We start from the raw sequence: 20877 nt of genomic DNA, 5'->3' as shown, positions 1-20877 counted from the left end.
AATCAACTGTAAGGCCTTCTTTTTGGGGCAAGTTGTCTAGTGTGCCTCCATGTTGTAGCTGTGCATGTCTGTCTGATGATCTGGGTGTCTCTACAGAGAACCTTTCCCTCAGATGCCAGGGCAGGGTGGGAGGACCAATGATGCAGCCACCATTGCTGAAGCCAAGGAAGTTTGGGTACAGTCGGGCCTGGACGGGAGGCTTCCTGGGAACATAGCTGCCAAGTTATCCCCTTTTTAAAGGGATTTTCCATTATGCTGAATAGGCTTCCTCGCGAGAAAAGGGAAAACTTGGCAGCTATGCCTGGGAATTCCCTATGTACACTGCCTCGGGTTCCGGGAGGAATGAAAGATGTACATTTGGCACATGCATGGACTAAATAAATAAATAACAGGCCCCCTCTCGCTTGTTGAGATCTTATCGGGAGGCCTCGCTTGGAGCACCTTTAAGGATTCAAGTAGAAGCAACTCTGCGTGTGTTCAGTAAACCTGAAGGAGCATCTCCACTCCCATCGTTCTGCCCGGACACTGAGGTCCAGCTCTAAGGGCCTTCTGCCGGTTCCCTCCCTGAGAGAAGTGAGGTTACAGGGAACCAGGCAGAGGGCCTTCTCAGTAGTGGCGCCCGCCCTGTGGAATGCCCTCCCATCAGATGTCAAGGAAATAAACAACTGTCTGGCTTTTAGAAGACATCTAAAGGCAGCCCTGTTTAGGGAACTTTTTAATCTTTGATGTTTTGTCGTGTTTTTAATATTCTGTTGGGAACCACCCAGAGTGGCTGGGGAAACCGAGCCAGATGGGCGGGGTATAAATAATAAATTATTATTATTATTATTATTACAGTGGTACCTCGGTTTATGAACACAATTGGTTCCGGAAGTCTGTTCATAAACTGAAGCGTTCATAAACTGAAGCGAACTTTCCCATTGAAAGTAATAGAAAGTGGATTAATCTGTTCCAGACGGTCCGTGGAGTACTTAAACTGAAGCGTTCATAAACTGAAGCGAACTTTCCCATTGAAAGTAATGGAAAGTGGATTAATCCGTTCCAGACGGGTCCGCGGAGTACTCAACCTGAAGTGTACTTAACCCGAAGCATGGGTGTAATTGGTTCCGGAAGTCTGTTCATAAACTGAAGCGTTCATAAACTGAAGCGAACTTTCCCATTGAAAGTAATGGAAAGTGAATTAATCCGTTCCATAAAGGTTTGTGGCGTTCATAAACTGAAAATTCATAAACCGAGGTGTTCATAAACCGAGGTTCCACTGTATTATTATTATTATTATTATTATTATTAAAATATAGTCGGAGTCGAGAGTGAATTTCATGCTCTTTATTCAGCTTGTAGTAGCAAAGGAGAAGAGAAGAAGGATGGCTCTTTCCCCAAAACGTCTGCTTATATACAGTGGTATCTCTACTTACGAATTTAATGCGTGCCGAACGCACATTCGTAAATCGAAAAAAATTGTAAGTCGAATCCCATAGGAATGCATTGGGAGAAAAAATTCGTAAGTTGAAGCAACCCTATCTAAAAATTCGTAAGTAGAAAAAATCCTATCTAAACAGCATCCAAGATGGCGGACGGAGCTCCGTTCGTAAGTAGAAACATTCGTAAGTAGAGTTATTCGTAAGTCGAGGTACCACTGTACATTATTTACACAATGGGCCTTGCGTGATTGGCTACTTCAGGGCTGCACCTGTGGGCCAATCAGGTTGCGGATTGACTTCTGTCAGCAGCCTGATTGGCTGCTCCTGCAGGCCAATCAGGTTGCGGATTGACTTCTGCCAGCAGCCTGATTGGCTGCTCCTGCAGGCCAATAAAGTTGCTGATTCACTTCCACCTGGAGCTCGATTGGGTGGCTTCTGCGGACCAATCAGCAGTACATAACAATTATTATTATTACTTGCCCTGAGTTGAGACCTTCAGAGAACAACACAAAACTTAATGTTCTTTGCTTGCCACCATCGAAGTACTCCTCTCACTGTGTCCCTCTCACAACAGCCCTGTGAAGTAGGTTCCTATGGTTCTCATTGTACAAAAGGGGTTGGAAGGCCACCAGCATTCACCCAGCCAGGCCAGTCATAAGGGCCTTGGTGGAGGTAAGATTTCAGTCTGCAAATCCAGCCCTATTAACCCCCGGGGCTGCACTTAACATTCAGATTTCCTGGATATTTGGATCTGCTTTAGGCTCAGAACAGGGACACAGGTGGTGCTGTGGTCTAAACCACAGAGCCTAGGGCTTGCTGATCAGAAGGTCGGTGGTTTGAATCCCCACAACGGGTGAGCTCCCGTTGCTCGGTCCCAGATCCTGCCAACCTAGGAGTTTGAAAGCACGTCAAAGTGCAAGTAGATAAATAGATACCGCTCCGTCGGGAAGGTAAACGGCGTTTCCGTGTGCTGCTCTGGTTCGCCAGAAGCGGCTTAGTCGTGCTGGCCACATGACTCGGAAACTGTACGCCGGCTCCCTTGGCCAACAAAGTGAGATGAGCGCTGCAACCCCAGAGTCGTCCACGATTGGACCTAACGGTCAGGGGTCCCTTTACTTTTACCTTTACCGTAGGCTCAGAACATTTGATGAGATCCCTTGTGGGTTCCTTTTCAGGTATACGACACTTTGAATGGTTTTGTTTGTTTATTTATACTGTATTTACTTGAATGTAATGCGCACCTTTTTTTGGCCAAACTACGTTGCAAAAAATTAGGGTGCCCATTAGATTTGATGGCGCATTTACATGTGCCAGCAAATTCTTTTTTTTTGGTTTCAAGGTTTTGAAAACTGAGGTGCGCATTAGATTCGACGGCTCATTAGATTCGTGTAAATGCGGCAGTGAAGCAGTGTGTAAAGTTTACGAAATAAGTTATGCAACAACATATGCTTTTTAAAAAATCACTTTTTTCGGTCTCTGAAATGCTCTCTGTTCTTTAAACAGAGGCAGCTGAAACGCACAATGAGGATCGTCTGCCGGTGCTTACCTATGAGCCTAAAGAAAGTATGTGAGCCGATGAATGTTGATAACATTAACTACAATTGCTGTAAGAATGATCTTGCTAAGGAAATCTCGATAAGGAGCTTGGTTTGAAAGAAAAGCCCATTTGTAGTAACAACAGCAACAAAACTTTTTTAAAGGGTGTGCATTGAATATTTTCAGCTTCTGGTTTTTCAGTATTCTCTGGCACCGTCATTTCCTGATACAGTAGTTGCTTCTTCAGGGCTACTTTTCTGCAATCTGGATTTATTTTGCTTATGTTACCTTTTATATGTGATATGGAGCCTGCGCAAGGGCTTAGAATCATAGAATCATAGAGTTGGAAGAGACCACAAGGGCCATCCAGCCCAACCCCCTGCCAAGCAGGAAACACCATCAAAGCATTTCTGACAGATGGCTGTCAAGCCTCCGCTGAAAGACCTCCAAAGAAGGAGAATCCACCACACTCCTTGGCAGCAAATTCCACTGTCGAACAGCTCTTACTGTCAGGAAGTTCTTCCTAATGTTTAGGTGGAATCTTCTTTCTTGTAGCTTGAATCCATTGCTCCGTGTCCACTCCTCTGGAGTAGCAGAAATCAATCTTTCTCCCTCCTCTATATGACATCCTTTGATATATTTGAACATGGCTATCATATCACCCCTTAACCTTCTCTTCTCCAGGCTAAACATACCCAGCTCCCTAAGCCGTTCCTCATAAGGCATCATTTCCAGGCCTTTGACCATTTTGGTTGCCCTCCTCTGGACACGTTCCAGCTTGTCAGTATCCTTCTTGAACTGAGGTGCCCAGAACTGGACACAATATTCCAGGTGAGGTCTGACAAGAGCGGAATACAGTGGTACTATTACTTCCACTACTGTATATTCCTCATTCCAAACCCAGAGGGTTAACATGCTACCTCTTAAAAATGAATATTCGATTATTTCAAAACCCATAAGAAAGAGCAAGCCATTTCATCCCGTACAAAGCAGGTTTCCCACCCACCTGCCTTAAAATAATAAAATAATAAAATAAAATAATAAAATAATAAAAATAAAAATAAAAAGATAATAAAAAACAAAAAAATAAAAAACAATAAATTACTATTACTATTATTATTATTAAAAGCAGCAAGAGGGACATTTCATTTTTCCTGCCACTTTTGTATTTATTTATTTTTACTGTGTGGTCGACTTGATATCTCTGTTTGCAAGTTCTCGTTGTTTGGTTTTTCGCCAGATCAAATCACTGTAGAAATACACCCTAGACACAGCACATCGCGGAGCAAAAAGAAGTTCCCCTTCAGAAAAGGTAGGTCCGTTTCTATGTTACAATGATGCATAAGAAAACAGAATATTATTTTTTTTATGGGAAATATTTTAGCTTCCTCCTGCCTGCGCTGCTTTAATGTGAATTAAAGGATGCTGTAGTGAATGTGGCAGATGGATGACATATTCGTAAGTTACAGGTAGGTAGGCGTGTTGGTCTGGCGTAGTCGAAACAAAATTTTAAAAAATTCCTTCCACTAGCACCTTAGAGACCAACTAAGTTTGTCATTGGTATGAGCTTTCGTGTGCATGCACGAAATCTGAAGAAGAAGGTATCTGAAGAAGTGTGCATGCATACGAAAGCTCATACCAATGACAAACTTAGTTGATCTCTAAGGTACTACTGGAAGGAATTTTTAAAATTTTGTTTCGATATTCGTAAGTGTTGCATATTCTGTAACCTTCTGGAAGCAAGAAGTGACCTGTACTTTTTAGTCATGCAGAGGAATGCTAAACAGGTTTGGCTAGAGTTATGAGCTTAACTTGTTCGCAGCCTCCCTGCCCTTAGAAACTCATTTTAAAGATATAAAACCACAGGCAGGCAGAGGACCCAAAGATGGACATCCAAAATAAACCACCCCCCCCATATTCTGAAAGAGCTGAGAAACGTATTCATGTATGCAACCGTCACCGCAAGAATCTTAATACCCTGTTTCTCATATTTTAAGACATACCCATAAAATAAGCCATAGCAGGATTTTTAAGCATTCAAGGAATATGAGCCATACCCCGAAAATAAGACATAGTGATAGGCGCAGCATCCATGCCGGCCGTGGCAGGAGGAGGAGGAAAATAAGCCATAGTGTGTTTTTTTGAGGAAAAATAAATATAAGACGTGTCTTATAATATGAGAAACACGGTAGCTAAATGGTGGAAGGGAGATAAAACACCAACTAAAATGGAGCGGCAGGTGAAAGTACTTGAATATGTAGAATTGGCGAAGATGAGAGGAAAAATTAGGAACCAGACAAACCAACAGTTTAACAAAGAATGGGATTTATTCAGATTATATTTAAAAGAACATTGTTCTCATATGAAGTCTTCGACGTGCTTTGATTAACTTCTGCAATGTAATATGCTACAAAGATCATGGATAATTTATGTTAAGTGAAAGAGTATAGAAATATGCAGTCAACAAGGAAACGACGGACCCATACCGAGGACGAGGGAAGTCTCAACATATGGAAAAAATATTTTATATGTAACATTTTCTTTGTATTTGATGGGATCTGTTTTTGTTGTTCTTTATGTGGTGAAGGGACTTAATAATAATAATAATAATAAATCAATCAAGATTAAATTGCAAAATAACCCCCAGTCCTTAACGTATTATTCCACCTTGTGTTCCTATGGATTTATTTATTATTTTTTGTCACTCATTCTTTGTGTGCATGTGTGCTCCTGGTGTTGCAGGAATCCAGGTGTTTCCTGAGTGGACAGGGAAGGACAATGAAGGTAAGGGCTCCAAATGGGACTTAGGTTCACATGTGGTGGGGATGTAAATATGGACAATGTTTCTGGCAAAGAGTGTTTAAGGCAGGCACCCCAAACTTTGGCCCTCCAGATGTTTTGGACTACAATTCCCATCATCCCTGACCACTGGTCCTCTTAGCCAGGGATCATGGGAGTTGTAGGCCAAAACATCTGGAGGGCCACAGTTTGGGGGTGCCTGGTTTAAGGAGATAATAGAAATCACTGGGTTAAAGCTGACCGAAAGTCCAGTGTTAGCATTATTATCAATTTACGATAGAAGGTTTGCAGGCTATGAAGGTCTTGCTCACATATTTATTGACAGCTGCACGTATTATGGTAGCTAGGAGATGGAAGGGACAAGCAGAATATAAAATTGGAAGAATGGTATAAAGAGGTGTGGGATGAAGCTATTAATGATAAATTAACATGTGCCATTAAGGTAAGACGGGGAATATGCAGGAAAAATGATTTCGAGGAGATATGGAGGGTGTTTGTAGAATTTGTACTGTTAAAACAGAAAGGGGTCAAACCATTTCAAGAGGGGTTGAAATTTTGGGAAGTTCGGTTAGTTGCAATGGAATGGTCTTGGGGGTGGGGTGCACATTTTAATTTTTATTTGCTTATGATTATTACTTTGCCAAAACAACAACAACAACAACAACAACAACAACGCTTTCTTTATATTGAGGATTTGTTCACACTTCTGTTTGCCCCCCTGCCACTCTCCCTGGGAACCCCATTTTTTACCGTTGAATTGGAGCAAACATCAACAGGCTTTTCTGCAGATTGATGTTTGCTCTGATTCAGCAGTAAAGAGCAGGTTTTCCTGGGGAAAGTGGTGGGGCAAAAGGAAAAGTGCTCGGAGCTGTGCTTAGAAAGCAATGGAACAGTGGGGAACCACTCAGACCCATTTTTTAATAACCATGGGACAAGTGGAAATGTGAATGAGTCCTGAGTCAGATCATTGGTTCATCTAGACCAGTATTGTTGATACTGACCAGCTAACTGCCTCCCGGCATTTCAGGTGGAAGACATTCATAGCACTTCCAGGAGATGTTTGAGTTTGAACCAGGGACTTTCTGCTTGCAAAGTAGATGCTCCAGCAGTGAGCTATGGCCCACTCCCTAAAGGCAGAATTCAGAGCAGTGATTGTACTGAATCAAGGGGGTGGAGCAACTCCCCTTTGAAGAAAGGGTGCAGTGTTTTCCCTCCATCCCCTTTTAACACTAGAACACATGAGCATCCAAACTGGATGCTGGAAGATTGCCTTCCCCCATGTAGCCTAGCAGCCTCTGGGGGGCAGCAGCTTTTGCATCATTGCTTTAAGGGCAGCTATGAAAATTACACTGACATAAGAGCAATATAGGGACGCAGGTGGCGCTGTGGGTTAAACCACAGAGCCTAGGGCTTGCCGATTAGAAGGTCGGCAGTTCGAATCCCCGCGACGGGGTGAGCTCCCGTTGCTTGGTCCCAGCTCCTACCAACAGGCCCGGTGCGCCATTTAGGCGGACTAGGCCATTGCCTAGGGCGCGGAAATGGAGGGGGCGCTGCCGAGCCTGCCCCGCAAAACCCCCGCTGCGCCACCGCTGCCCTCCCAAGGCTATGGGCGCTGCTGCAGCCGTCGCCGCTGAGGAGCTCAAAGCGTCCACTCCACAGGTGGGAGGGCGCCAAGCTCCCCTCTTGGCCCACGCTCCTCCCGCCAATGGAGGGGACGCAGGGGCATCAGCGGTGTGCATGCATGCATGCGTCATGACGCATGTGTGCCCGGGGGGCGCCAGAAGGTGTTTTGCTTAGGGCGCAAAAAGCCCTAGCACCGCGCCTGCCTGTCAACCTAGCAGTTCGAAAGCACGCCAAAGTGCAAGTAGATAAATAGGGACCGCTACAGCGGGAAGGTAAACGGCATTTCCGTGTGCTGCTCTGGTTCACCAGAAACGGCTTTGTGATGCTGGCCACATGACCTGGAAGCTGTATGCCGGCTCCCTCGGCCAATAATGCGAGATGAGCGCTGCAACCCCAGAGTTGGTCACGACTGGACCTAATGGTCAGGGGTCCCTTTACCTTTACCTTTAAGAGCAATATATCAAGGTCTCTGTGGCTGTATGCCTGTTGTTGGGCTCCCATTGTTCCCCACCCAGCATGGCTAAGGGCCAGGAATGATGAGTGTTGCAAAATATGTTTTAATGTAGATATTGTCTCATCCCAGCAATAACCGTTTTGCAGGGTTTCAGGATGGTGGAGAACAGGGATCAAGGCTGTCTAAGGGACAAGATCTGTACGGTAAATATAAGTTGTTGTTTTTATTTATATATATAAATTTTATTTTTGCATTTTACATTTTACATAAACAAATGAATTAAATACATACACATATAATCCATTTTGACTTCCTCCCCCTCCCTTGTGGCTCTCAATGCAATAATTCCCCCCTCTGTATCTCCATAATAACTCTATTTTTATAAATCCTTTCTCAATCCATAGTTCAAATTTTTACACAAGTTTTCTGTCAATCCTACCAATACATGGAATTGTTTACAATAGCTTTTCGTATAAATTATAAACTTCCCCCATTCTTTATTAAAGACCTCCTCTTCCTGGTTTCTAATTCTTCCGGTAAGAATTTTCTCTTCCTGTAAGACTGGTTTCTCTTCAGGTCGCATAAATCTTTTCCCCTTTATAAGTTGTTTCTTATATTTGCCTGCTGGCCTGGATCCTGTATACAGTGGTACCTCAGGTTACAAACTTAATTCGTTCCAGAAGTCTGTTCTTAACCCGAAGCGTTCTTAACCCAAGGCATGCATATAGGCCTCCCGCGGCCCTGGAAGCAGATTGTGTTCATATCCCGGGGCAAAGTTCGCAACCTAGAACACTTACTCCCGGGTTTGTGGAGTTCATAACCCAAAGCGTTCGTAAGTAGGACTGTTCGTACCCCACCCCAAGGTACCACTGTATTTGGTGTGGGGAGTCTTTAGCTCGCCAGGTGTTGTTAGACTACAATTTCCATCAGCCCCAACAAGCGTGGCCAGTGGCCAAGGGATGATGGTAGTTGTAGTTCAGCAGCTTCTGGAGGGCCAAAGACCCCCACACACTTCTTGTATATCTTAGCTGAGCCCATCCACAACCACTTGAGGTCTTCGGGGAACAAGGCTTGGATGGGAAATATTAACCACACTGTACCTTGGCGGGATGTGGGTGGCGCTGTGGGTTAAACCACAGAGCCTAGGGCTTGCCGATCAGAAGGTTGGCGGTTCAAATCCCCGCAACAGGGTGATCTCCCATTGCTCTGTCCCAGCTCCTGCCAACCTAGCAGTTTGAAAGCACGTCAAAGTGCAAGTGGATAAATAGGTACCGCTACAGCGGGAAGGTAAACAGCGTTTCTGTGCGCTGCTCTGGTTCACCGGAAGCGGCTTAGTCATGCTGGCCACATGACCCGGAAGCTGTATGCCGGCTCCTTTGGCCAATAACGCGAGATGAGCGCTGCAATCCCAGAGTCGGTCACGACTGGACCTAATGGTCAGGGGTCCCTTTACCTTTACCTTGGCCACCAAGGCCCGCCCTACCATTAGACGGAGCAAGGTGCCGCCTCAGGCATCAGATGCTTGGGAACGGGAAGAATGAGTGAGGTGTCGTTGGGCAGCTCTGTACATGCTAACGCAGCCTGCCCTGCGTCCTCTAAGTTAGCCTGCTCTCCTCTGGTACGGCGGAGCATTCTGTCTCATCTCTAGTGTTTGGTTCCTACAAGCGGAATGGGGTTTCTATTATATGTGGCATGTGGGTGGGTGGGTACATTTTGTCCCTCCCTTCATGCAGTCCTGTCTGTGTCCCTGTTATTGCTACCTGCTAGGGTTAAAAGACAGATGTTTTGGTTTGAAGGGAGATTCTTTGAGGAGGTAACAACTGTTCCAATGGGAGGTTCGCACGCACCATGCCACTCCCACCACAAGATTTGTCTGCTTTGGCCCATGAAAAGTCATGCTCTTAAAATGTATCACAAGAACTGATCAACATCCTATCTGGTCCAGCACAATTAGCTCCCTGTTTATTTGCCCTTTTCGGTTCACTGTAGTCCACCCCTATGAATCACATTTTAGGTCCTTCTCCTTTTCGCCCTCTTCTGTTTTTCCACTAGACTTCATCTGTTTATAGAATCACTTTTTTTCCATGTTTGTTCCTAGATTACCCATGGGATAAATCCAGTCTGAAAACAATACCAGTCGACTTGACGCAGTTTAAGGAACTGGATGCCTATGCATCAAAGGTATGCAATCTCTTTTCCAGGGTGGAAGAATAGTCCTGTATGGAATTTGCTGGGATGCAGAGATCCTTCTCCATGTGGATTTGGAATTTGAGAGTGCCTTCAAGTGTGCTCTCCCAATAGGAGGAAACCCTTCGTTCCCAATGGGAAACATCATGAGTCGCAAGACCCTGCTCCTGTTTTCCACATGATGGACAGACACAACAGAGCACCTATTTATGTAGGCTGCAAACACACCGTAGGTAAAGGACCCCCGGCGGTTGAGTCTAGTCAAAGGTGGCTATGGGGATGTGGGTGGCACTCTGGTCTAAACCACTGACCCCCTTAGGCTTGCCAATCAGAAAGCCGGTGGTTCGAATCCCTGTGACTGGGTGAGCTCCCGTTGCTCTGTCCCAGCTCCTGCCAACCTAAGCAGTTCAAAAGCATACCAGTGCAAGTAGATAAACAGGTACCGCTGCGGCAGGAAGGTAAACGACATTTCCGTGTGCTCTGGCACTCATCACGGTGTCCCGTTGCGCCAGAAGTGGTTTAATCATGCTGGCCGCATGACCCAGAAAGCTGTCTGTGGACGAACACCGGCTCCCTCGGCCTGAAAGTGAGATGAGTATTGCAAACCCATAGTCGCCTTTGACTGGACATAACCATCCAGGGGTCCTTTACCTTTTACCTTTACCTTTTATACGCACTATATAAAGACACCAAAGTATCCTGGAAATTATCATAACCCCACAGAGGTGCAATTCCCAGAACCCATAACAAACCACTGTTCCTAGAATTCATTTTGGGGTGGAGAGATGTGCTTTAAATGTTTCATGCTTAGTTACTTTTGGGATGGCATTACCTTGGCTGCTCCAAGAAATCAAAAGCCAAATAAGATTAGAGTCAACAACCACAGTTAAGCAGCCATTCCCTCTCCTCAGAGAACTCTGGCTAGCAATCATGAACAAGCAGTGCCGACGTCAGGAATCTCTGAAGGAGCTCATAACAATTAAACTGGTGTACAATCAATATGTATTGTTGGTGGCACATCAATCCGCCCCGGATTTCACACTTCTGCTGGGTGACAACAGTAGGGTCGGCTCTGGATCCTGGGCTGCCTCAGCCCCTTGCCTTCCCTGCTCTCAGCATGGCTGTCTTAAGCATATGCGGTGCCGGGGTGCAAAGATCTGCTCAGTGCCCCCCCCCAGGTTGCCCATTCCCGGGAGCGCAGGAGGGTGGAGCTGGCCAGCCGGCCACCTCAGCATCTCACTGGCTCGGTTGCATCCAAACTCGCAGTGCAGAGCCCCCCGCAGTAGAAGAGCCCACCGTGGTGCGCCAACCAATGGGCAGGCTCTTCCCCAGACTCAACTCTCAGGCCCCACACCCCTAGCGCCTATGGTTAAGATGGCACTGGCTCTCAGAATGCCCCGCTGGCTGTGGTTTCGCCCACCCACAGGTGGAACAGGTTGCTCTGTACTGGTGGACGGAGGCTGGTATCTCTCTCCATCAGTAGAAGTCAGCACTTTTGCCAAATCCAAGACCACCACCCACTGCCTGGCACAAAGGGGATTTGGATTTCAGCCAAAGATTGTGGGAATGGCATGCCCGTGTGCCCTGGAAAAGATTATGCAAGCTTCTCCCTTCAGAACAATTTTTAATGTGCAGTTCTGTGCAGTTTTACCCTGAAGTCAGCTTCACCGAGTTCAAAAAGACCGATACCCGCTCTGAAAATTCATCAGCATTCTAATGCAAATTTTTACAGATTTTTGCAAAGCATTTCCCCTAATACAATGTGTTCTTATGCACATACTACCTGAGTGCATGCAAATTTATTACATGTACATACATTTTTGCAGACATTCTTATCTGGAGAGCTGTACTGCAACATCCAGAGCAGTGCAGATTTTGAATGATTGCTATGTTTCAGTTTGTGTGTATCATTTTGGAAAGCTCAAATTAGAATCATAGAATCATAGAGTTGGAAGAGACCACAAGGGCCACTCAGTCCAACCCCCTGCCAAGCAGGAAACACCATCAAAGCATTCCTGACATATGCCTGTCAAGCCTTCGCTTAAAGACCTCCAAAGAAGGAGACTCCACCACACTCCTTGGCAGCAAATTCCACTGCCGAACAGCTCTTACTGTCAGGAAGTTCTTCCTAATGTTTAGGTGGAATCTTCTTTCTTAAAGCTTGAATCCATTGCTCCGTGTCTGCTTCTCTGGAGCAGCAGAAAACAATCTTTCTCCCTCCTCCATATGACATCCTTTCATATATTTGAACATGGCTATCATATCACCCTTTAACCTTCTCTTCTCCAGGCTAAACATACTCAGTTCCCTAAGCCATTCCTATTAAATAGGATGACCTAGAAATGTAAAAAAAAGAAAAGAAAAAAGGCTGACACCCTTGTAAGTGTGTGTAGGATTGCACCCTAGGCTTTATTTAAACAGGTGGTTGCCTTAGATCAGGCATCCCCAAACTATGGCCCTCCAGATGTTTTGGCCTACAACTCCCATGATCCCTAGCTAACAGGACCAGTGGTCAGGGATGATGGGAATTGCAGTCCAAAACATCTGGAGGGCCGAAGTTTGGGGATGCCTGCCTTAGATAGAAAAATGGAACTGGGTACCCCTTTTCCATATTAAAAGCTACTGAATCTGTTCCCATTTGTGAAACAGGTAAATGTCAGGAATAGCGTGGCAAACCTGGTGAGTGTCTTGCTCCAAAAAGCCCACAGTGACCTGGAGAAAGTCCGAGCCATTTGGACATGGATTTGCCACCACATAGGTAGGTGGCGGGGACAACTTTTTGTATCCTTGTGCCCCTTTGCTTCTGACAACATCACAACGGACAGGCATTCCACAGGTAAAGCTCTCCCCTAGCCCTGCATCTCCATCCATACTGGGGGAGATTTTCCTTTTGAAGTGCTGCCTGCCATGCAGCTGATAGATGCGTGGATGCCCCACAGGAGGGCGAAAACTCTGAAACAGGGTGGGGAACCTGTGGCCATATTGTTGGGCTACAACTCCCATCATTCCTGAGCACTGGTCATGCCGGCATGCTGTGAGAGGAGCAGGAAGTATTTGTGTTGCTGGTTGTTAGGGTTGCCAGACTCAATAGAGGACAGGACTTCTGTGCCTTTAATTGTGCTGCTCTCTTTTGAGTCTGGAAACCTTAAAGAGAAACCAGCAGACCCTTTGCTCGGAAATTAAACTTGGACTTCTTTCCCTGCACAGACAGCTTTCTAGGTCATGTGGCCAGCAGGACTAAACCACTTCTGGTGCAATGGGACACTATGACGGAAACCAGAGCACACAGAAATGCCGTTTTCCTTCCCGCCGCAGCGGTACCTACAGGTGAAACTTGGAAAATTAGAATATCGTCGAAAAGTGCATTTACAGTACAGTGGTACCTCAGTTTATGAACCCAATTGGTTCCGGAAGTCTGTTCATAAACTGAAGCGAACTTTCCCATTGAAAGTAATGGAAAGTGGATTAATCTGTTCCAGACGGTCCGCGGAGTACTTAAACTGAAGCGTACTTAATCTGAAGCGAACTTTCCCATTGAAAGTAATGGAAAGTGGATTAATCCGTTCCAGACGGGTCCGCGGAGTACTCAACCTGAAGCGTACTTAACCCGAAGTATGGGTGTAATTGGTTCCGGAAGTCTGTTCATAAACTGAAGCGAACTTTCCCATTGAAAGTAATGGAAAGTGAATTAATCCGTTCCAGATGGGTCCGCGGCGTTTGTAAACCGAAAATTCATAAACCGAGGTGTTCATAAACCAAGGTTCCACTGTATTTCAGTAATGGAACTTAAAAGGTGAAACCAATATATGAGATAATGCATGACATGCAAAGCAAGATATGACAAGCCTTTATTTGTCGTAATTGTAATTATTTGTCGTTAGGCGGGTCAATTATAAATGGAATGTAATCAATGAAATGTAATAGCGATGTTTATTTTTGTTTATTTTTGTATTATTGTAACTATTTGTTTTATTACTGTGGAATTTCCAAAAGAAAGCATTTGTAAAAAGTAAAATAAAATAATAATAATAATAAGTTGCTTTACTGAAATAAATGCACTTTTCGATGATATTCTAATTTTCCGAGTTTCACCTGTATCTACTTGCACTGGTGTGCTTTCGAACTGCTAGTTTGGCAAGAGCTGGGACAGATTCGAACTGCCGACCTGCCGATCGGCAAACCCAAGAGGCTCAGTGACTTAGACCACAGCGCCACCCATGTCCCTTGTAACAATATTTTCATTTAATTGATCAATCACTCTGATCTTCTGCTCAAAGTTTGCAATCCAAGTGAAACTGCTGCAGTCCCTTTCATGCTTTGGAGTGGTATTTCACAAATGTCTTTTTTCCTGCAGAATATGATGTGGAAGGCTACCATAACCTTGACAAGGTGTCTTGTGCAGCAGCTGATGTCCTTCAATCAGGAAAGGGCATTTGCGCTGGATATGCCTCACTCTTTGAAGAAATGTGCAGGTAATTCCTATTCGCCCCAGCCTCCATGACAAACGGTTGTTACTTGGCAAGGATGATGGGAGATATGGTGAGCCAGGGGTTCCCTACCCCAGCACCAAACTATGAATGCTCCTGAAGCAAATTTTGATATACAGTGGAACCTTGGTTTATGAACACCTCGGTTTACGATTTTTTGGTTTACGAACGCCGCAGACCCATCTGGAACGGATTAATTCACTTTCCATTACTTTCAATGGGAAAGTTCGCTTCAGTTTATGAACGCTTCAGTTTATGAACAGACTTCTGGAACCAATTACACCCATGCTTCGGGTTAAGTACACTTCAGGTTGAGTACTCCGCGGACCCGTCTGGAACGGATTAATCCACTTTCCATTACTTTCAATGGGAAAGTTCGCGTCAGTTTATGAACGCTTCAGTTTATGAACAGACTTCCGGAACCAATTGTGTTCATAAACCGAGGTACCACTGTATAGGCTTGCATTGTAATTGAAGTGGACTGAAATCAATTAATGATTAACTTGTTTTCAGAGGTATTCAGCCCATATTCTCTTGGTTTGCACCATTATGGAAAGAAGAACCAAAACACAGGTCTGCTGGAAATCTTGTTCGTGCCCTGTTATGTATTCAGTGGTCTGTATGCTGCGGTGGTAAGAACGACGCGACTCAAGGCAGGCTCATGTCCGGGAAGGCAACCCCAAAAACATGTCGGGTGCTCCCTTTTACAGTGGTACCTCTACTTACGAATTTAATGCGTTCCGAATGCACATTTGTAAGTAGAAAAAATTTGTAAGTCGAATCCCATAGGAATACATTGGGAGAAAAAATTCGTAAGTCGAAGCAACCCTATCTAAAAATTCGTAAGTAGAAAAAATCCTATCCAAACTGCATCCAAGATGGCGGATGGAGCTCCATTCGTAAGTAGAAACATTCGTAAGTAGAGTTATTCGTAAGTAGAGGTACCACTGTATTGGTAATTTTACAGGCTGTCAAAAATTAACTTCTCAGGTACAGTCTTCCAATCACAGGGGGACACACAGGACCAAAGGTGGGACCGGAACAGCATATTTGGGACTATTCATGAATACCGCACCTTTGTTGACATCCCCAGAATTCCCGCAAGCCGCCATTGTGGACGTGCGGCTCTGCAGGCACTCTGCCCATGCTCCTGTCACATGTGTCCTCTCTAAACACCCCTCCTTACTTAGTTCACGACCTTCCAGTACCTTTCCATCCATCCCATTGTTCTTTCCTGCCTGGTTCTGACCCATCCAGTTCATCCTGCTCCATCTGGTTCCAACCTGTCAAATCCCTCTTCGTCCTGTCTTGGTGACCTCTTCATGTCCTCTTATGTCCCATTGACCTATGTTCCCTATCCTGGTGTTTAGCGTGGCTTGCCAGCGCTTCTAACTTAATGCAAATGGTATGACGTGCCAGTGTACCCTTGGCAGGATTGGCATGGCATGCCATTGCCAATCCAAACCTTCCCAACACTGTATTTGCCTGAGCTTGAGTCTGGACTAAGGATTCTGAGTCCCTGTGTTCTGATTCGATACATGATATCCAATCATAGAACATTTCAGGATTTGGGCCTCTGCCATGGGACGCGGCTGACACTGTGGTCTAAACCACTGAGCCTAGGGCTTGCCGATCGGAAGGTCGGAGGTTAGAAACCCCGCGACAGGGTGAGCTCCCATTGCTCTGTCCCATCTCCTGCCAACCTAGCAGTTCCAAAGCACGTCAAAGTGCAAGTAGAGAAATAGGTGCTGCTCTGGCGGGAAGGTAAACGGTGTTTCCGTGCACTGCTCTGGTTCGCCAGAAGCGGCTTAATCATGCTGGCCACATGACCCGGAAAAACTGTCTGCAAACAAACATTGGCTCCCTCAGCCAGTAAAGTAAGATGAGCGCCACAACCTCAGAGTTGTTCATGACTGGACTTAACTTTCAGGGGTCCTTTACTTTTTTTACATTGGCCCTTAAACTCTGGCTTATGATTCGCAGCTTGGAAGTTTAGACAGCCAATCGCGTTGGGAATGGGAGTGCTCCAGGCCTTCATAAATGTACATAAGGAAAATAAAAAAATTCCTTCAGTAGCACCTTAAAGACCAACTAAGTTTTTATTTTGGTATGAGCTTTCTTGTGCATGCACACTTCTTCAGAAACCTGAAGAAGTGTGCATGCACACGAAAGCTCATACCAAAATAAAAACTTAGTTGGTCTTTAAGGTGCTACTGAAGGAATTTTTTTATTTTACTTCGACCCAGACCAACACGGCTACCTACCTGTAACCAGTACATAAGCAGTTGCTTTGCCCCTGTTGTCTAGTTCTGTTAATTCAATAAAGGTTCTTGCTGTTATTGCTGTGTCTTGCCTTGTGGGAACCCACCTACACTTCACACTCTCCCTAACAAGCATCCTTCACCAAGAACTGCCTGCATGTTTTAAAGCTCCTCTGTGCTACCTTAAAAGCTTAAGCTAAATTTCTCTGTCTGCCTGCCTGTCGCCTGCCTGTCTTCAAAATCTAAGCTGAGATTCTCAGGGTGCCAGATTTTTCTTCTAACCACAGCTTCTATGTCAATGCACGAAACACAGTCCGAAATGCAATGGGCTCAAAATAATGTTCTTTGGCATAACAATTCCAGCCGAAAAGAGCAGTGAAATGACATTCCTGAATACCTTTCTTCTCTCCCCCCCCCCCAGTATTGCAGGGATACAGTGCAAGACGTTGTCAGGGTACGCCAAAGGGGCTACGTACAAACTAGGGAAAGTCTTTAAGGGAGCGAGTACTCATGCTTGGAATGCTGTCCATCTTGATGGAAGGTGGCACCTTTTGGACAGTACGTGGGGAAGTGGCTACGTGGATGACAACAACAAAAACTTCGCTTTCAGGTATGCTGTTAGGCAAAAGAAAGCCTGGAGATAGTGTGGGACTCAGTGAAGGTATAGTTTACTTCTGCTGCTTTTAGAAGCCTTTTTGTGTGTGTGTCTGTTTGCGATTTGATGGCCACAAGGCTGGCCGTTGTAAGCATTTGCAATGAGAACCAAGCCATAGTGATGGGGGAAATTATGGAAACTCCACCAACCATTCATTTATCCCCTTGAGTGGTTCTAGAGTATTATGCTTATCCTGGGGAAGCTGGAAGCTAGGTTGTTGCAACACAACAGCCTTCGTCAACCCAGTGCCCTCCAGCTGTTTTGGACTACAATTCCCATTGTCCTTCATCAGTGGCCATGCTAGCTGGGGTTGATGGGACATAGAGTTCAGCAACATCTGGAGGGAATCAGATTGGGGAAGGCTGGTTTAGCACAGCGTGGCCAACGTTAACTAAAATTGGTTTAAACAAGCTAGCTGGATAAGCCATGGCTTGTCAAACAAACCGCTGTTGACATTAAGCACAGATTTGGGTGAGATAAACTGTGATTAATCTGAACCAGGATCTAGTTCCTTCACAGCAGTGCGAAAGAGAGAGTGAATGTGAGGCTGGATGTGGCTCATTTTCAGCTGCCCCCCCCAATCAAGTAAATACTGTAAATCAAAATACTTAACTAGCTGACCAGTTGCATCACAGATAGCTCAGTTCTGCCCCCCCTAACCTAAATCCTGGCTATACACATGAACTGGGCCGATATAATTCCACACTAAGTTTTAGGTAACTTTCCCAGTTTGTCCTTGGTGATGATTGAAGCAATTTTATGAAATGCTGCACAATTCCGCCTTCTCCTTTTGCAGATACGAGGAGTTTTACTTCCTTACCCACCCTGCTCTGTTTATTAATGATCACTTCCCAGAAGACCACAGCTGGCAGCTTCTGAAACGGACATTATCACTGCGGCAGTTTGAACGCAATGTGTGGTATTGGCCTGCCTTTTATTCGTTAGGACTGACTGGCACATCCACGGCAACGTCAGTCATCGAAACAGGTAAAGTCAATCAGAAGCTTTTGGCTGTTTTGTTGCTTTTGGCTGTCACACTGCCAATCCGTCTCATGTTTTTTCAAAGGCAAACTGCCCCATAACATGAGTCGCTACTGCATTATTATGAAACAGGGATGAGGGAACCTGTGGCTCGGGGAACCTCCAGAGGTTGCTGGACTGCAACTCCCATCATCCCTGGCGATTGGTCATGCTAACAGGGGCTAATGGGAGCTAGAGTCCCACAACAGCTGGAGGGGCCACGCAGGTTCCTCACACAACAATTGAGAGGCAGCTGGATTGCGCCTGGTCTACCTGGACAATCCCTGTGCATTACATATTGATATATATTTCAGCAGAGCACATAACATAGCTGCTAAGTCTCCCGTATTCCCCGGGAAACCCCGTTTTTCCAGCTGTTCCCAGCCGAAAAAACAGATTTTTTTTGTTTTCCCCGGTTTATTCTGGCGCGGTGGCCATTTTGGAACTGGGCGGAGCATGCTCAGAAGTGACTTTTGAAGCTGCTTTGCCCAGTTCCAAAATGGCTGCAGCGCAACTTCTGGTGCGACGGCCATTTTGGAACAGGGCAGAGCAGCATCAAAAGTCACTTCTGAGCATGCTCCGCCCAGTTCCAAAATGGCGGCAGCGCTACTTCTGGTCTGCTACTTCCGGTCCAGTCCCTTATTTCTCAGGCCGGAACTTGGCAGGTATGGCACATAAATGAATACACTGGTAAAACCTACTGAATGACGAACTAAATAAACATAAAGCAGCACAGCAAACTCTCACGTGCGCAACAGAACTTTCCCCTCCTCTCCCCTGCAGCCCTCCTCACACCCTCCAGGTCTGCTTTAGAGGGTTGGATGACCTTCCAGATCAGATTTGGAGGGCATGTGCCAAGAGGAAAGGGTGGGCAGAACTCTGCACGAAGAGCTCTTAGTGACATCTATCAGTTTCAATGGGTCTACTCTTGGGTATAAACAATAACAGTGCAAGGTGGAGGGAAAACCTCCAAAAAAAAGTCTGCTGATGAGCATTTCTCTATAATAGAAGTATTAACAATTGGAAACTCTTCACTTTTCTTTCACAGAAAACGGCAAGGCAACTGTTTTCATTGAGAGTCGTTCTCCGACCCTCTTCCTTTGCAACCTCAACGGGGCAATCGAACACTGCTTCATGAACCTGCAGAGGAACGGGATGACCCTGGAAGTGTATCCTCAAGAGGTGGGGACTCATATTTTGAACATCTCTGCCAAACCTTCCAAGAGCAAGGAGAACTACAGCCATGTGGTAAAATACTCCCTGGTGTGCCGATCTGTGGATAAGAGCTTCCGCTTGCCCAAACCGCTCTTCTACCCTATGGGGCCCAGCTGGTCATCGGAGGAGAAGGGGATCCTGGAGGCTTCGCCCGATAGCCCCATCATACACACTGATGACGGCCGCTGTGTTGTCACTTTCACTCGGTGGAGTGACCTGGACTTCTTTGCCACCCTGGACTCGGATACCAGCCGCACGCCAGAGAACGTGCGGAGGCGCCACATCTGGGTAACTCGCTGGGGTACTAAGGCTGAGTTGAAGGTACAGCTCCCTCATGCAGGGACCTTTGCTCTTCACATCTGGGCAAAGAAAGCATCTGATCCGGGCAAAAGTCATTGCGCCCTCAGCTACCTCATCTCCTGCCCAAATAAGGAGGTGACGTGGCCGGTTTTCCCACAAAGCTATACGAACTGGGAGGATGGCTTTGAGCTGGTGGCACCTCTCGCCGGTGTCCTGCCGGCCAACCGCGATGTCACGTTCAAGCTCAAGCTGCCTGGTGCAGATGAAGTGTCTGTCGAATGCAGAAAGTCTCGCCCACTGAGGCTGAGTGAAGACGGTTTCTGGGAGGGAACCTGCAGCACCTCAGGTGGCTCCACAGTGACAGTGAGAATGTCAAAAAATGGCAGTAATACCTTCTGGTCCTTGTTGGAGTACAAAGTGGAAAGTCACTAGCTAGTAGGAGACAGACTCAGTGGGAGAGTTGTGAGCCACAGATTGCTCCATCGACTCTGATGTGGCAGAGCAGCTCCACAAGGCCACCTCCTCCCTCAACTGTCATTTTGGGGCTGCCTCAGTGGGGGAGTTAGGAAGCAGGGCTCATTTCATCAGCTTTGCTGGAAGCCCAGTTCTTTCAGGGAACCTCTTGCCCCTGAACTGTGGCAGATGGTTGTAATGTATTTAGTTGTCTATGTTTGCCTGAGCTTGAGTCTGGACTAAGGATTCTGAGCTCCTGTGTTATGATTTGATACATGGTGTCCAATCACAGAACATTTCAGGATTTGGGCCTCTGCCATTGGCTCTTGAACTTTGAGTTGTTATTCACAGCTTGGAAGTTTAGACAGCCAATCATGTGGGGAGTGGGAGCGGCCCAGGCTTTCAGGAATGTATATAAGCAATTGCTTTGCCCCTGTTTCCCAGTTATGTAGTTCAATAAAGGTTC

General features: G+C 45.8%; 1 protein-coding gene across 1 annotated transcript; it reads left to right on the top strand.

Annotated features, from left to right (window-relative positions):
- The first annotated feature begins 2996 nt into the window (after positions 1 to 2996).
- LOC118080903 (kyphoscoliosis peptidase-like) lies at positions 2997 to 20877 on the top strand. Its single transcript, XM_060271017.1, has 10 exons — positions 2997 to 3027; positions 4090 to 4269; positions 5700 to 5741; positions 7980 to 8036; positions 9932 to 10014; positions 12670 to 12778; positions 14375 to 14492; positions 17190 to 17378; positions 18220 to 18410; positions 19492 to 20877. Exons 1-10 carry the CDS (start codon positions 2997 to 2999, stop codon positions 20388 to 20390), a joined length of 1899 nt encoding a protein of 632 aa, XP_060127000.1. The 3' UTR covers positions 20391 to 20877.

The sequence above is a fragment of the Zootoca vivipara genome, chromosome 2 (genome assembly GCF_963506605.1).
Source record: "Zootoca vivipara chromosome 2, rZooViv1.1, whole genome shotgun sequence".
Lineage (NCBI taxonomy): Eukaryota > Metazoa > Chordata > Lepidosauria > Squamata > Lacertidae > Zootoca > Zootoca vivipara.
This window is presented reverse-complemented; position numbering and strand designations above follow the sequence as displayed.

What these genes read in the sequence shown, in the direction of transcription:
- LOC118080903 (XM_060271017.1), top strand. Translation starts at nt 2,997, where the DNA reads ATGAATGTTGATAACATTAACTACAATTGCT. An exon ending in GAAGTTCCCCTTCAGAAAAG is followed by an intron (nt 4,270 to 5,699) that starts GTAGGTCCGTTT and finishes CTGGTGTTGCAG; the next exon opens with GAATCCAGGTGTTTCCTGAG. An exon ending in TGGATGCCTATGCATCAAAG is followed by an intron (nt 10,015 to 12,669) that starts GTATGCAATCTC and finishes TTTGTGAAACAG; the next exon opens with GTAAATGTCAGGAATAGCGT.